Source organism: Oncorhynchus clarkii, chromosome 23 (genome assembly GCF_045791955.1).
Source record: "Oncorhynchus clarkii lewisi isolate Uvic-CL-2024 chromosome 23, UVic_Ocla_1.0, whole genome shotgun sequence".
NCBI classification, from domain to species: Eukaryota; Metazoa; Chordata; class Actinopteri; order Salmoniformes; family Salmonidae; genus Oncorhynchus; species Oncorhynchus clarkii.
Window position 1 is genome coordinate 4,154,059 of NC_092169.1, and position 18,082 is coordinate 4,172,140.

General features: G+C 42.9%; 1 protein-coding gene across 1 annotated transcript in view; it reads right to left on the minus strand.

Moving 5' to 3' along the window:
- LOC139381525 (kinase non-catalytic C-lobe domain-containing protein 1-like) overlaps nt 1–18,082 on the minus strand; it is an 87,291-nt gene that overhangs the window by 52,740 nt on the left and 16,469 nt on the right. Inside the window, exons 3-13 of the mRNA XM_071125141.1 lie at nt 9,873–9,931; nt 8,086–8,232; nt 7,413–7,530; nt 6,519–7,300; nt 4,189–4,303; nt 3,847–3,918; nt 3,575–3,636; nt 3,314–3,472; nt 2,781–2,858; nt 489–576; nt 165–357 (exon numbers count right to left, since the gene is read on the minus strand). Coding sequence (XP_070981242.1) covers nt 165–357; nt 489–576; nt 2,781–2,858; nt 3,314–3,472; nt 3,575–3,636; nt 3,847–3,918; nt 4,189–4,303; nt 6,519–7,300; nt 7,413–7,530; nt 8,086–8,232; nt 9,873–9,931 — 1,873 coding nt within the window. The remainder of the gene's footprint in view (nt 1–164; nt 358–488; nt 577–2,780; nt 2,859–3,313; nt 3,473–3,574; nt 3,637–3,846; nt 3,919–4,188; nt 4,304–6,518; nt 7,301–7,412; nt 7,531–8,085; nt 8,233–9,872; nt 9,932–18,082) is intronic.

The window sequence follows — 18,082 nt, forward strand, 5'->3', positions numbered from 1 at the left end:
TGATAATTAAAAATGCATTCTTGAAATCGGTGAACATATGGAATGACATTTCAATAATCAATAAATAAACTATGGTTGGATCCACCTTTCAAAAACATTAATGGTGCTTTAAATAATGCCATGACTGGTACCTTATCTCCATAGAAAGGAAGCAAACTGCTTACCCCTCAATGTCTGAAGCAGACAGGGGAGTTTCTTCCTCAGTGTCCCCCTCCCTGGTCAGGACGATGGGGGTGAAGTGTGTGGCAGAGGAGGTGAAGGCCTCTGGAAGCTGGGGGGCTCCACTGATTGGATAGCTATGGGGAACAGGGCCAGGTACAGGAGCCAATCGGCTCTCAGTAGCCATGGGCACAAACCCTACACACAGTTACAACAACCATAGTTGAAACATCAATACAATTTGATCACAAATCTGTATGTAGATGTACTGATAGTAAGGTCAACAAAATCGCTTGAGCACAATGTCTGAAAAGATTAATGAATCATACCACTCATGATATGTGTTGATTCCTGACTTGAGCTTCCTCTACTGTCCAATCCATTCTGATCCTCTGCATCAATGTCCTTTGTGAGTGGCTGAAAGGTAAGGAAGGGAGTTATCCTCGACAGACAAGAATGGAATAGCAATGTATCCTCCCTTTCACTTTCAATGGGCATTATGTGTCTCACTACCCCTTTCAAACAGTAGCTACAGTCCCAGCTAGCACATTGTGTTCCTTGGAAGTTGTGGGAACGTACATGTTTGGTTTCCCATTGGTTCTGGGAACGAAGCTATACGTTTCCTGACAGGTAAAATGTTTCCTGACCAGTCTCAACGTGAACAGTGAAACGGCGACTCCGGGATGCTGGCCTTCTAGGCAGACTTCCTCTGTCCAGTGTCTGTGTTCTTTTTCCCATCTTAATATTTTATTTTTATTGGTCAGTCTGAGAGATGTATTTTTCCTTGCAACTCTGCCTAGAAGGCCAGCATCCCGGAGTCGCCTCTCCACTGTTGAAGTTGAGATCGGTGTTTTGAGGGTACTATTTAATGAAGCTGCCAGTTGAGGACTTGAGGCATCTGTTTCTCAAACTAGACACTCTAATGTACTTGTCCTCTTGCTCAATTGTGCACTGGGGCATCCCACTCCTCTTTCTATTCTGGTTAGAGGTGGTTTGCGCTGTTCTGTGAAGGGAGTAGTACACAGCATTGTATGAGATCTTCAGTTTCTTGGCAATTTCTCACATGGAATAGCCTTCATTTCTCAGAACAAGAATAGACTGACGAGTTTCAGAAGAAAGTGCTTTGTTTCTGGCCATTTTGAGGCTGTAATTGAACCCACAAATGCTGACGCTCCAGATAATTAATAAGTCTAAAGAAGAACAACAGTTTTCAGCTGTGCTAACATAATTGCAAAAGGGTTTTCTAACGATCAACTAGCCTTTTAAAATGATAAACTTGGATTAGCTAACACAACGTGCCATTGGAACACAGGAGTGATGGTTGCTGATAATGGGCCTCTGTATTCCTACGTAGATATTCCATTTTTTTTTAAATCAGCCTTTCCAGCTACAATAGTCATTTACAACATTAACAATGTCTACGCTGTATTTCTGATCAATTTGGTGTTGTTTTAAAAACAAGGACATTTCTAAGTGACCCCAAACTTTTGAACGGTAGTGTACATACAGTCACTGTGGGGACGACATCATCAATGCACTTATTGATTAAGCCAATGAATGATGTGGTGTACTCCTCAAAGGCATCGGAGGAATCCCAGAACATATTCCATGTCTATGCTAGCAAAACAATCCTGTAGCTTAGCATCTGCTTCATCTGGCCACTTTTTTAATGATCTAGTCACAGGTGCTTCCTGCTTTAACCTGTTGAGTGTAGGGGGCAGTATTTTGATGTTTGGATGAAAAACGTACACAAATGAAACAGCCTATTTCTCAGGCCCAGAATCTAGAATATGCATATAATTGTCAGATTAGGATAGGAAACTCTCTAAAGTTTCCAAAACTGTCAAAATATTGTCTGTGAGTATAACAGAACTGATATTGCAGGCAAAAACCTGAAGAAAATCCAACCCGGAGGTGCTGTTTTTCCTGAAAGCTCCATTTAAAGGGATATCAACGAGATTCCTTTTCCTATGGCTTCCACATGTTGTGAACAGTCTTTAGACATAGTTTCAGGCTTTTATTTTGAAAAATGAGCGAGAAAGATCACATCGCGTCATTGGATGGCTGGGTGCCAGCAGCGTTTTGCATGCGCAACAGAGTGAAGCAGACATTTTCTCTCTCTCCTATTGAAGAAACTATCGTCCGGTTGAAATATTATCGATTATATATTGTCAAAACAACCTGTGGATTGATTATAAAAAATGTTTGAAATGTTTCTATGAACTTTACGGATACTATTTAGAATTTTCGTCTGCCCGGTCGTGACCGCTCAAGCCTGTGGATTTCTGAACATAACGCGCCAACCAAATGGAGGTTTTTTGGATATAAAAATAATCTTTATGGAACAAAAGGAACATTTAATGTGTAACTGGGAGTCTCGTGAGTGCAAACATCCGAAGATCATCAAAGGTAAGCGATTCATTTTATTGCTTTTTTGACTTTCGTGACCAATCTATTTGGCTGCTAGCTGTTTGTAATGTTTTGTCTGCTGAGAGAGATGTCCTTACATAAACGCTTGGTATGCTTTCCTTGAAATCTGACACGCCAGGTGGATTAACAACAAGCTAAGCTGTGTTTTCAGAACATTATGTGCTATCTGGGGTAGTACAATGGAGCGGTACCGGGTGGACTCTGTTGATCAGCTTCATCCACACTGTCTCAGCGTTCTTTCCTTGGCATGATAGATAATCACGACAGCTCTGTAACAGCAGAAACATAATGAAACACATGAACATCTGTTTCCTCAGCACCTGAGCTACTTCATTCATTAATTTGCTTATTTATGAATTCCTTTGTTCATCAAACTTGATTTAAAGTACATTTAAAATCGCAACACACTTTACAGTAAAGACATTTTGCTAATTTGTTCATTCATTCACTTGATTTCATTCACCAGGATAGTCCATTCAGTAACAATTGCCACTGCTTTCCTACAAATACTTTCATTTCAATGTGAGATAATTGAATTATTAGTAGTTTCAGTACAATCACTTTTACAAATTAAAAGGTGAACAGTACAATATTTTGTCAGGATTGCTGTCCATTAAAATGCAAAGATGTTACATACATAAATAGTGTTACTAACACATTGATCAAAAGAAGAATAGATAGATGTGCTTTCAATAGAGTGGTTGACAGCTGAAACTATCAATACCTTTTTAGCTATGACAATGGAAGGTCTCTCGAAGGGCGTCTTCTTGGCCATCTCCAGCAGCAGCCTCTTCAACTTCCTGGGCATAGCCAGTTTTTGGTTGGCTGACAGATTGAACTTGGCAGTGGCCCACAGGATGGCAGCCACCCCATAGACACAGGCCTGAACATACAGACAGATGAAACCCACTTAATCAGTATTCAGAAACATCTACTTGATGGAAATAAACATTTATTTTTTTTAAAGTCAGAAGTTGAGGCAAACCTTTTCAGTTACGATTCCATGCTCCTGGAATTCAGGCGCCAGATAAAATGCATCACAGGATCCTACAATAACATTCATGTTTAATTATTGAATGAAATAACATTTCAAATAAGTATTTCCTCAGACACTTTGCGCAAGAGCACTTTTAAATATTTTAACTCAAAACAGTTGTAAATAAACAGACAAAGAATATATGGAAAGTGCTGAAGTAACTTTATCATTCCAGACAGAGACAATTGCTGACTACTGTGGATAAGCAAAAAGAGCCATACCTGTGTTTTTAGGTTTCAAGAAGAGAACTTCTCCCTCACAACCCACGTACACTGTGTCCAAGCATAAGTATGCTTTCAGAGAGGAAATAAAGAAAATGAAGAAGAAAGAACAGTAGGCCTTAGAGGGTAATACATTTGTAAAATGTATGTCAAACTAAACAAAGTTTTGAATGATTTATTGCCACTGCAATTTTGACGTTTCTCATAATAATTTCATCAACAGAAAAGTGGTTTACAGAGACCAGAGAAGGTGATGGATTGGATGCTTACTGCTTAGTAAATAATGTAATTGGTTTACACAGAGCAGAGTATCAGTGGCTGGTAGACAGATGTGTCACTAACCTGGGTAGTCTATGTACGTCTGCAGTGTGGAGAGGCAGGTATGACACAGGGCCCATAGCTCATTAACAGACCATCTCTGCCCACTCCGTGTGAGTAGATCCCTCAGAGAGATCCACTATGTCACAATCAATCACAAACACTGTTAACATCTCCCTCCCTCCCAAAGGGCACACTACAGTAGAAAAATAAGTGCTGGTTTCCTTGACCCAGATTGAGCCTATTCCTGGACTAAAAAGCATGCTCAATGGAAAATCACCACTGAAAGTTCTTTTTAGTCCAGAAATAGGCTCAATCTGGGCTGGTAAAATCAGCCTGAAGAGTTGAAACAACATTTCTGAAACTAAGGTATTTAAAACTATGTACAGTGTATTCGGAATGTATTCAGACCCCTTTACTTTTTCCACATTTTGTTACCTTACAGCCTATTCTAAAATATCCCTCATCAATCTACATACAATAACCCATAACGGCAAAGCAAAAGCAGGTTTTTAGACATTTCTGCAAATGTATTATTTAAAAAAAACTTAAAATACCACATATACATAAGTATTCACACTCTTTACTCAGTACTTTGCTGAAGCACCTTTGGCAGCAATCACAGCCTCGAGCCTTCCTGGGTATGACACTAGAAGCTTGGCACACCTGTATTTGGGGAGTTTCTCTCATTCTTATCTGTAGATCCTCTCAAACTCTGTCAGGTCGGATGGGGAGTATCGCTGCACAGCTATTTTCAGGTCTCTCCAGAGATGTTTAATCAGGTTCAAGATCAGGCTCTGGCTGGGCCACTCAAGGACATTCAGAGACTTGTCCCGAAGCCACTCCTGTGTTGTCTTGATTATGTGCTTAGGGTCATTGTCTTGTTGGAAGGTGAACCTTCCCCCCAGTCTGAGGTCCAGAGTGCTCTAGAGCAGGTTTTCAACAAGGATCTCTCTGTACTTTGCTCAGTTCATCTTTGCCTTGATCCTGACTAGTTTCCCAGTCCCTGCTGCTGAAAAACATCCCCACAGCATGATGCTGCCACAACCATACTTCCCCGTAGGGATGGTGCCAGGTTTCCTATTTTGGCAAACTCCAAGCGGTCTGTCATGTGCCTTTTACGGAGGAGTGGCTTCCGTCTGGCCACACGACCATAAAGGCCTGAATGGTGGAGTACTGCAGAGATGGTTGTCCTTCTAGAAGGTTTTTCCATCTCCACAGAGGAACTCTGGAGCTCTGTCAGAGTGACCATCGAGATCTTGTTCACCTGCCTGACCAAGCCCCCTTACCCCAGATCTGTGCCTCACCACAATCCTGTCTCAGAGCGCTACGGACAATTCCTTCAACCTCATGGCTTGGTTTTTGCACTGACATGCACTGTCAACTGTGGGACCTTATATAGACAGGTGTGTGCCTTTCCAAATCATGTCCAATTAATTGAATTTACCACAGGTGGACTCCAATCAAGCTGTAGAAACATCTCAAGGATGATCAATGGAAACAGGGTGCACATGAGCTCAATTTCGAGTCTCAAGGCGAAGGGTCTGAATGCCTATGCAAATAAGGTATTTATGTTTTTAATTTTTAATACATTTGCAAAGAACATCTAGATTGATGAGGATTTTTTTTTAAATTAAATACATTTTAGAATAAGGCAGCAACATAACAAAATTTGGAAATAGTCAAGGGGCCTGAATAATCTCAGAATGCACTGTTGTCACGCCCTGACCTCAGAGGGTCCCCAGTCCGGGGCCCGCGACGAGGGTCCCCAGTCCGGGGTCGGCGACGAGGGTTCCCGCACCAGAGGTGCCACCAAAGTGGGGTGAGCCAGTGGTGGAGCGGGATCTGCGTCCCGCACCTGAGCCGCCACCGCGGGCGGATAGATGCCCACCCAGACCCTCCCCTATGGGTTCAGGTTTTGCGTATGGAGTCCGCACCTTTGAGGTGGGGTACTGTCACGCCCTGACCTTAGAGATCATTTTTATATCTCTATTTGGTTTGGACAGGGTGTGATTTGGGGTGGGTATTCTATGTTCTATTATTTGTATATTTTGGCCGGGTAGGGTTCTCAATCATGGACAGCTGTCTATCGTTGTCTCTGATTGAGAACCATGCTTAGGTAGCCCTTTCCCACCTGTCTTTGTGGGAAGTTGACTTTGTTTATGGCACATAGTCTTTAGCTTCACGGTTTGTTTTGTAGTGTTTATTGTTTTGTTCGGCGTCTTTTCAAATAAAGAAGAAAATGTAAGCTCACCACGCTGCGCCTTGGTCCAGTTCATTCAACAGCCGTGACAACTGTAGATGCTCAAAGCAGATCAATTAAATAATTTAGTGTAATTTAGACTTGAACTCACCTCATCTTGTGATTCTTCATTGAGGCACAACATGCTTTTAGTCATGTAATTATTTGGAGTGTAAAGGTTTGAGTTTAAAGTAATGTTGCAGGCAGAGTCAACCGACACTTCTGGGTCTTGAGCTGGGCGGGCCAAAGTGGGATCATCACGTGTTCCACTTTGACCGTCTGAATCTGTTTTATCACCACATCTGGGCATGTGAGAATGTCTGTCCCCTTCTGACATCTCATTGTCTCTCACTGAGCCCCATTGCTTGGAGTCACTGCACTCATAAGGGGCTGTCTCTCTATCCCCTCTCTTGCTCCAAACAGACCCGTGCCCCATGCATTCCTCAGCTCCTATCTCCGTGAGGTCCGATACATTGACACTGATATCCTCGTGGGGCGTTGGCGGGTGTGTGGGGGGATTATTGGAGTCTGGGACAGAGCAGGAACGATTCAGAACCCCCCTCACCCTCCCGGCCCTCTCCTGAGCCCTCCTTCGTACAGGGGAACTGTTCTGAGATCTGCTATCCAACTGCGAACCAAACACGTCCTCCTCTATGACACATCCATCCTCTTCCACATCCCCCATACCATCAGCCCACAGGGTGGAGTCCCAGGACCCACATACGTGATGTCGGAGAGTTCCATTGGGATCGTTTGGGTCTGGATTCTCAGCCGTGGTGTCTGAGACAATGCACTGGTCTTTGAAGCTACTGTCCTCAGAGCTGATGCTCTTGTGGAGCTGCCAGTTGGGTTGGGGCTGCTGCCATCGAGCCTCCCAAGAGCCATCCCACCCATCTGTGGATGGTGGATGGATACACAGTTAGTATGGTTATGGCCACAGCGGACTACAATAGAAATTGATGTTTAAATAGAAATACACAAAGATATCTCATGCCTAAAGGCAAACCTTGAAATGTTGCAACGGATTCGATTGACAGGACTCTTCTTCCTATAGAAGAGAGTTTCCGGCACAGGACTGTGGAAGAGGTATGTTCTAGCTTTTCCTCTGCAAGGGATAGGATGTCCTGAGGGTGAGATACATATAATATTGTAGCGATATTAGCTAACACAAACATACGTATTCTATGACGCAACTTGTCTTTATTACGTTTCATTTCATCGTTGATGCTTCAATGTTGAGGACTCAGTGTTGAAACAGTTGAATTTGTTTCCCAAAAGAAAATACATCCTGTAACTGGTATACACTTAATGTTAAAGTTTTATCCCCTGTGTAGAGTTCTGGTTTCATGCATGACTGTGACATCATCCATTCTTTATGCTTTTCCCTATCTGCATTGCAATGTCATTGCTCTTCCACACGGTGCTGCTCATGTTCACTGTCTGTGCACATCTACAGTATTACAGTTGCATATCAGTTTGTCATGTCTCTTGTATCTGTTTGCCAAAGGGTCTATAGGCCTGTTACTATTCATACTACTACTACTATTGATAGTGCTATCATTACTACTTAAGAAATATCCGAATGGATTTTCTCTCACACCATATTACCTGTAATAATTTGTATAATAAGAGTGTAAAGACAGCACTCCATTAAAGGTCATCCATGATGGTGACCTTACCTGGGGGTGTGGCCTGTCCTCTGGCCCCTTCTCCTGCATCTGCTCCAGCAGTCTCTGAATCTCCTCCCCCAGCTCTGCCTCCAGTTCTGGCTCAATGACAAAGTCCAGCGCAGCAGAGAGGGTGGAACCTAGAGAGTACATGTGTCCCTGGAGGAGACACAGAGAGTCATTGACCTTAAACTGACCCCTAGAACCAGACACATGCAATTGTTCATCATAAAATATAACGACTAGACACTGCTTAGACATGTTGACACTGCTTGGACATGTTTGCCTTCAACCATATGGGATTTAGAACATAAAATATGTGTAATTTATGATCTCGTGTCAGCACCTTGTGTACCAAACAAACGGCCATAAAGCACTACTGTATCACTGTAACCTCACATTATTAGTATAGGTAGCACAAGTCCTTCGGGCAACTCTGTGGGGTCTTATTGGAAACCGAGCCTAGTTGGCATGCGGTTGGTTGAGGAAGTAATTCACCGGGCCATTAAGAAGTAAATAAAGCTGCGGCAGGCCAAGGCCAAGTTGCTCCCTCATTTGACCACCCTCAGATTAATCATGTCTGGCAGGCAATGTATTCTGGGGCCTTAACTAACAAACACATAATCATCCCTCTATATTGCCTTGGATCTCATCTCATTGGATGAAAGGCTGCAATACCAGGAGTCAGTGGAGATGAAATTACAGCACGTAAATGGGGAATTTCACCAGAGCCTGTCTCTTTGTATGCCGTGAGAGTTCCCTTTTCTTGTGCTTTACTTGAGGGAATGGAGCTCTTTGTTGCAATTATGGCTTACTTGTTGGCTCCTGAAAGAATCCGAACTAGGTGTTTTTTAGGCCAAATCTCAGACAAGATACAAGATTCCAAACAAATAAAAGGAATGCGACCCGTACTTATGTGTTGGATATGGGAAAGGCAGAAGATCCAGATCTCAAAGTGTGACACATAACAAAAATAGTTAGCTGAAGCCTCTCTAAGTCAAAATGTCTGTCTCACATAAACAGAGCCAACATGTTAAATCCACCAGCTGGGGTAAGGACATGTTACTTCCTGTTGTGTGTGCAAGCAGGTCCCAGCGATAGAAATAGAATTACTATAATTAATGACATTTCTAATGCCTCAGCTGCTCCCACTTGGAGCACATACATTGGAAGACCAGATAAATTAGACAAACATAGACACACAATGGTTTATTTAGTACTCAATGACACACACATTAAAGCTGCAAAATTGATCAACTGATAAATGTAGACTAGGCAGGAAATCAATTTATAGGGCTACATGGTTACAATGAGTGACAACGCAGAGGGAGAAATTACAGAGAATTACAGAGAAGATTGAGGGAGATCTGAATTAAAATAAGTGAACGCGAGACGAGAGCGAGAAAGAGATTCTTATTTATTTATTAGCACTGACTTTGCTTATAGCTACAGTACTTTATTGAGGGAAACAATGTACTTACTATGACTGCGATATGTGGTTGTCCCACCTAGCTATCTTAAGATGAACACACTAACTGTAAGTCGCTCCGGATAAGAGCGTCTGCTAAATGACTCAAATGTAAAAGTAAATGTAACGAGTTAATGAGACAGAATGTGAGCGATACTAAGAGAGTGAAATCCTTTCTTAGTGAGACATATTGTTATCTTCTGTATTTGCTGCTAAACATAGAGAGGATATAGATTTCTTTGATTTCTCCCATGTTTGTTTTGAGCATCTGCTACAGTGAGAGGCAATACAGACTGCGAAGTAGCCATTCATAGTGAAATAATCCACTTACCTCAAAGGTACTGCCAGTCTTGTCAAACTCTGGAGGTATAAACAATCCCTCAGGATCATCTGCAAGACAAGCATTCAAAAGTATATCTACATTTTTTTTTTATTAGGCAAGCCAGTTAAGAACAAATTCTTATTTACAATGATGGCCTACCGGGGAACAGTGGGTTAACTGTCTTGTTCGGGGGCAGAAGGAAAGATTTTTACCTTGTCAGCTCGGGGATTCGATTGAGCAACCTTTCGGTTACTGGCACAATTCTCTAACCACTAGGCTAACCACCTGTCGAGTGTGTAATAAACATTTTATTATATGAGGTAGGCCTACTGTCCCCCAAAAAATATGATGAAGGTGCTAAGCCAACATAATTCAGTCCAGCAGAATTAGCACACAACAACACAGCTCGTAATTTTTTTAAATAAATGTGTTATTACATGTGGTGTTGGTATCGGTCTTAATTGACAATATGTTGCCTATTATAAAACCATGTGCTAAGCCACAACACATTAAGAACACCTGCTCTTTCTATGACATAGGGTTTTTCACGCTCAACAGTTTCCTGTGTGTATCAAGAATGGTCCACCACCCAAAGGACATCCAGCCAACATGACACAACTGTGGGAAGCATTGGAGTCAAAATGGGCCAGCATCCCTGTCAAACTATTTAGAAACAACTCAATATTAGGAAAGTTGTTCCTAATGTTTGTAAACTCAGCAAAAAAAGAAACGTCCTCTCACCGTCAACTCCGTTTATTGTCAGCAAACTTAACACGTGTAAATATTTGTATGAACATAACAAGATTCAACAACTGAGACATAAACTTAACAAGTTCCACAGACATGTGACTAACAGAAATGTAATAATGTGTCCCTGAACCAAGGGGGGGTCAAAATCAAAAGTAACAGTCAGTATCTGGTGAGGCCACCAGCTGCATTAAGTACTGCAGTCCATCTCCTCCTCATGGACTGCACCAGATTTGTCAGTTCTTGCTATGAGATGTTACCCCACTCTTCCACCAAGGCACCTGCAAGTTCTGGGGGGAATTTCTGGGGTGGAATGGCCCTAGCCCTCACCATCCGATCCAACAGGTGGGATTGAGATCCGGGCTCTTCGCTGGCAATGGCATAACACTGACATTCCTGTCTTGCAGGAAATCATGCACAGAATGAGAAGTATGGCTGGTGGCATTGTCATGCTGGAGGGTCATGTCAGGATGAGCCTGCAGGAAGGGTACCATATGAGGGTGGAGGATGTTTTCCCTGTAACGCACAGCGTTGAGATTGCCTGCAATGACAACAAGCTCAGTCCGATGATCCTGTGACACACCGCCCAAGACCATGATGGACCCTCCACCTCCAAATCAATCCCACTCCAGAGTACAGGCCTCGGTGTAACGCTCATTCCTTTGACGATAAACGCAAATCCGACCATCACCCCTGGAGAGACAAAACCGTGACTTGTCAGTGAAGAACACTTTTTGCCAGTCCTGTCTGGTCCAGCGACGGTGGGTTTGGGACCATAAGCGACATTGTTGCCGGTGATGTGTGGTGAGGACCTGCCTTACAACAGGCCTACAAGCCCTCAGTCCAGTCTCTCTCAGCCTATTGTGGACAGTCTGCACACTGATGGAGTGATTGTGCATTCCTGGTGTAACTCGGGCAGTTGTTGTTGACATCCTGCACCTGTCCCGCAGGTGTGATGTTCGGATGTACCAATCCTGTGCAGGTGTTGTTACACGTGGTCTGCCACTGCGAGGACGATCAGCTGTCCGTCCTGTCTCCCTGTAGCGCTGTCTTAGGCGTCTCACAGTACGGACATTGCAATTTATTGCCCTGGCCACATCTGTAGTCCTTGTAGCATGCCTAAGGCACGTTCACGCAGATGAGCAGGAACCCTGGGCATCTTTGGTGTTTTTCCAGAGTCAGTAGAAAAGCCTCTTTAGTGTCCTAAGTTTTCATAACTGTGACCTTAATTGCCTACCGTCAGTAAGCTTTTAGTGTCTTAACGTCCGTTCCACAGGTGCATGTTCATTAATTGTTTATGGTTCATTGAACAAGCATGGGAAACAGTGTTTAAACCCTTTACAATGAAGATCTGTGAAGTTATTTGGATTTTTACGAATTATTTTTTATTGCTGAGTTTATATTATTCAATAACTCAGAGACAAACCCAGACTAATGAGACTGCAGCTAACTCCTGATCAAAGCCTTGGTGTCACGATGCGGAGCCTTTTCAGTCTTAAGTAGGCCATTGTTTGTGCTGGGTTGAAAGTAGGGATAATGCCTCTTCCCACAGCTAGAGACTGTTTAGTAGGTCAGGTCTAGATTTGGGGCTTGTGAAGTTGACCATGCGGTTGAATTTTAACAGTGAGGAGGCAACAATGCAGATCTGGTTCTTTATGCCCAGAGTGAGACTTTTTATTAGCAAAGTGAGGATTAGACTTAGCATAGCCGACGAGAAAAGAAAAAGTATGTGAACCCTTTGGTAATACCTGGATTTCTGCATAAATTGGTCACAACAATAGGCAAACACAGTCTGCTTAAACTAATAACACACAAACAATTCCACATTTTCATGTCTTTATTGAACACACCGTGTAAACATTCACAGTGCAGGGTGGAAAAAAGTATGTGAACCCTTGGATTTAATTACCGGTTGACCCTACTTTGGCAGCAATAACCTCAACCTCAACGTTTTCTGTAGTTGCGGATCAGACCGGCACAATGGTCAGGAGGAATTTTGGACCATTCCTCCTTACAAAACTGTTTCAGTTCAGATAGCCTAACACTCTCCTGCAAAATGTCTTGAAAAACTTGGGAATTCATTTTTCCGTTGATGATAGCAAGCTGTCCAGGCCCTGAGGCAGCAAAGCAGCCCCAAACCATGATTCTCTCTCCGCCATACTTTACAGTTGGGATGAGGTTTTGATGTTGTTGTGCTGTGCCTTTTTTTCTCCACAGATAGTGTTGTGTGTTCCTTCCAAACAACTCAGCTGTAGTTTCATCTGTCCACAGAATATTTTGCCAGTAGCCCAGTGGAACATTCAGTTGCACTTTTGCAAACTTCAGATGTGCAGCAATGTTTTTTTGGAGTGCGGTGGCTTCTTCCGTGGTGTCCTCCCATTCTTGTTGAGTGTTTTACGTATCGTAGGCTCGTCAACAGAGATGTTAGTATGTTCCAGAGATTTCTGTAAGTCTTTAGCTGACACTCTAGGATTCTTCTTAACCTCATTGAGCATTCTGAACTGTGCTCTTGCAGTCATCTTTGCAGGATGGCCACCCCTATGGAGAGTAGCAACAGTGCTGAACTGTTCTCCATTTACAGGCAATTTGTCTTACCGTGGACTGATGAACATCAAGACTTTTAGAGATACTTTTGTAACCCTTTCCAGCTTTATGCAAGTCAACAATTCTTAATCTCAGGTCTTCTGAGATCTCTTTTGTTGGAGGCATGGTTCACATCAGGCAATGATTCTTGTGAATAGCAAACTCAAATTTGGTGAGTGTTTTTTATAGGGCAAGGCAGCTCTAACCAACATCTCCAATCTCGTCTCACTGATTGGACTCCAGTTTAGCGGACTCCTGACTCCAATTAGCTTTTGGAGAAGTCATTAGCCTAGGGGTCCTCATACTTTTTCCAACCTACACTGTGAATGTTTAAATTATGTATTCAATATAGACAATAAAAATACAATAACTTGTGTGTTATTAGTTTAAGCACACTACGTTTGTCTATTGTTGTGACTTAGATGAAGATCAGATCAAATTGTATGACCAATTTATGCAGAAATCTAGGTCATTCCAAAGGGTTCACATACTTTTTCTTGTCACTGTATTTACAAACAAAAATAACAAACTGGTGGCTGATCAAAGCCAAACTGAACTGAATCGAATCAGTATATTAAAGAAAACCCAGGCTTAATAATGCCTGTCAACGGCAGCATGCCAACCTTACCCTCCTTCTCTCTCTCAAACAATGAAAGGACAGGGTTTAAATAGGACTACCCATCATGCCTCTGACCAATGAGAACAAGATGTCATTTCACATGATGAAAACTAGCATTCATAAGGAATGAAATACAGAGACATGTTCAGATCAAACTCGATCAAAGTGCTAAACCATGCTTAATGCATAACTATAACATAGGGCTTCAAAGATGACCTTCCCCCCCGGGAATTAGCAACTTCTGCATTACCCATACTCCTGAATAAACTATGCACTCTTGAACGCAACCACCGTTTGAAGGTGGAAACTCTGACCAGGTAACGGCCAAATAACCCTCTGTATTAAACAAGTAATACAAGGTAATAATTTACACTTCTACCTTCACATTTGAATTGTTACACATTATCACAATGTAGTAGTAGCGTTTTCTCATCAATTGCATGAACAGAAAGAGTTAGGCTATATTCACTGGAGACGAAACAGCAAAAGATTTTAGCTCCAAACCATCTGTCTGAGTTCGACCACCAACTCTAAACTTGTTCCTTTCACAGGTGATCAACAATCAAGACATCGGATTATATGACTACCCCACATTATTACAATAAATGGACTTCTCATAATAGCTTAATTTCTATCATGTGTGTACACAGTACATGACCAGGCAAGACTTTAGACTATGTGATGGAGGACATAGGCCAATCGTCACAGTACCACCTCTGACTACTGGAGTTATGACTGAGGTGCTCCCAACCCAGGTGGAGGGCAAACCAGAGACACTACAGAGGGTAAGAACGAACGGCCAAGGAGAAGTGAACACTACTGGGCAGAGACAAAGACAGAGGGAAGAGAAGAGAGGAGAGGTCAGGATGGAATTGTGGAGAGGAAGAAAGAGGGGAAAGGGAGATGGTGAGTGAGGAGGAGCAATCCATAAGAAAAGAGGGAAATACCTGTATAAAGTGCTGTTAATTATTTGGTTATAGAAAATGTTTTATTGAATAATGGCAATTGCAAATTCACTCAATCTGAAAATAGCACTTTACTCTGGTCCAGGTGAATTAACAGCTACAAGGTAAGGCCAAATCACAAGTTAGCTCGGTCTATAATATAACAAGAGAGGCAAACACATACATATTGTAGAAAGGAGACTACAGTGAATTCAATGAGTGAAGGAATGTACTCCCTGCTCCCTGCTTGTATTAGTTAATTGCAGACTGTTGTCCGTCGAATGATTAAAAGTTTCTGAATCAAGCAATTATTAAGTCATTAACCTGGGGCACCATGGGAAAACTAGTTTTTATTGAGTTTCTATTTCCCAAATTAACTCAAAGAATATCAGAATATCGATTTTACAACAGCCGCTAATTAACCAGTTAACTCTACCATTCTCGTTCTGAACATCATATAGCCCGTGAATCTGCACGGACCCGGGTCTCACCAATGAGTTAGTACCACACCAATCTTAGTTGAATATTTATTTACTAAAAATCTAAAATTATGATAAAAGATACATATAGACAAAACACATTATAGGCTATTGATTAGAACTTAGTACAACGGGCCAATACACTATGGCGCGTGTTACCCAAAATGGGGACTTCAAAGAGAGAGAGAAAAAAGAAAGTACACAAGAGAAATATACATTTGGGTGAATTTGTCAGCTATGCTTATTCTAAACCTAGCCTTGCCCCAAACTGCCGCTCTTATGGGTCAGAATATAATGATGTAATTACGTGGGGATGATCTCCGAGGATTCTCCACGTGGACCGTTCAGCTGCTCGATGACGCACTTCTCCTGCGCACCTCTCTGATCGTCCTCCCGATGTCAGTGTCCTTTTGGCTTAGGAGTCTGTTCCCTTACCCTTGCTATGGAAGGGGTCTTCTGAGGACAGACAGCTCTGTAGCTCAGAGCTCACAGCACAGGAATGAAACCCTTTAGATACCACGATTCGCTGGGATTGGATGCTAAGGGGGTCCGGCTTGAATTCACCCGCTTAGACACAGCTACTCATCCGTAGCTTGGGTAGAAAATGATTTCGTTGTCTTCAAACTTGTGTTACGTTCTGGGTTCATTGACTTTTTAGACCTTGGCTGCAGCTTGGGTCACGTAGTCCTCTCTGTAAATTCTATACTCACAGGTTTTATACCCTTGGGTCAGAAGAGGGTGTAACCGCCTTTAGGGCAATTCTCTGGGCGTACCAAGTTAATGAGGCAAGGTCTAGATTTTACTCAAATCCAATTTTAAACAACTAACTTAACATTTCATCTTTACCAAAACATTCCCTTTGATTTGGACATTTTCCACACAGCGTACAATGTATAAACATCAAACATATACTAGGAAAACTTTTCACGTTACAATGTATTCGTAATAACGTCATCTATTAACCTTTAATATCAAAACAAAAATGACATACATTTTCATACCGCATCTATCGTCCCTTTATTTCATGTTTAATGTTCTGAGGCTGGTTCTCCATAGTAACAGGACAAAGGAATTTGTCTGTGGCCTGAGATTTACCAGGGGTGTGAGGGGTCATAAAAACCCCAAATCTTCAGACCCCTAGATATCTCCTCCTCTGTTGGGGTTGAGAGATAATCTGTAGGGTTGTGGTCTCCTGTAACCTTATCTGATCAGGACAGTCATGACAGTCCACCTCTGGTAGGTTCAACTTGGAATGATTCTGCATGTTGCAACCCACCATAAGAATGACCATCGGATGTCCTGGATTGTGGATCATCATAGCAGTCCCCCCCACCCCCCCCACTCTTTGGTGGTTCACCCTGGCAGGATTTCCGCAAGCTGCGGACCACCACCAGAATGGACCTGGGAGGTCCGGCAGTGGCTCTGTGTTCCGGCCCGTCGTCCGGTTATCCCGGCTAGTGGACCTAGGCAGTAACTTGGCAGACGTTAATAACGTACAACACTCAGGCAATACATCATTACATTTCCTCCCCAAACGAGCAGCATTGGGGCTCTACTGCTTCCTAAGTGTCAAAGGAAATGAAACAAAAAAGAATGGAATAAAAAGTATACAAAATGTGTCTACCACACCTTAATCATCTAATTTGGACTATGTTCAATATATGTCCAAGGTCTTGGCTAAATTACTCTATAATGGCATTGTCTCTAATGTCATGTCTAGGGTGATCCTACTGCAGGTGGGTAGTTAAGGCACTTGGAAAAACTTGGCCCCTGAAGGCCAAAGCTTACATTGGGCTGACCTAACGAGTTCTGGAGAGGAGGCTGGGACTGGGCCCCCTAAAGGGGTTTCAGGATCTATTGCCACCTTTCCAAAAATCGGAATCACTTCCGTCCCACGGGTGATCCTAGTATAAGACCTCATTAGGTCTTCCATTGCACGTGTGCGCCTGTGTACGTAGTAGGTGCACACGCCAAGGGAAATAAGACCAAGGATCCTGGTAACAGTCAGGATACTGTCCGGCACCGTCCAAGAGCGGGCGACAGACCAATCTTTTGGTCTGTAGTCAGTCGTGTCAACTAAAAGTGCCTCATCCCGTACGCTAAGATCAACAGTCATGGGTTCCTCGTACTGGATTTGGTTTTGAACGGCTTGTGGTAACTCAAGGGAACGTTTAGCAAAAGCGTCCGGCATTTCAATCTCGGTGTCTATCCTGTCGTCGGGAAGTTGGTAAGGAGCGAGGTCGTCTATGTGAATAATCGCCCCCCTCTGGTACCTTAACAAAAACAGTCTTGTTGGGGAGGTTCAATTGGGTGATAGAGTCATGACGTTCGTAAGTCATAGTGGCGGACGCGAACGTTGTGTTGACCAACCATCGGTTCCCTACCACCTCCACTTGTGTGGTGGTGGCCCCATCCCTGGCTGTTAGTTTGGCTCTACAGCTTTCTTCGCTGGTGATAGCTTTAATACCACAATGACGCTCAGTGTTATCCCTGACAAGCGGTTTGCAAGGACAGAGGTAGTGGACATCTTTAGTTACACATTAGGGGTGAGATAGAAATCTGGGTTGTTTTCCTGGTAAGCTACAACTTGGGGGCGTGGCAATCTTTACATGGGTACTGTCGCGCCAAAATCCTACATTGAGAACTGTTTTCAATCTGTAGATATTCTCCAGTTCAACAACCGGCAGCGTCAGTAACAATCCCACTTCATTATGACCAACATCAACGTGTATTGGGATGGCTGACCCCAGACTATAGTCCAAATGTGACTGTAATGGCCTTATCGTGGTTGAAGTAGCTGAGGTCAATATGTTGTGCACCATTGAGAGGGGCACTAGATATGAGGGG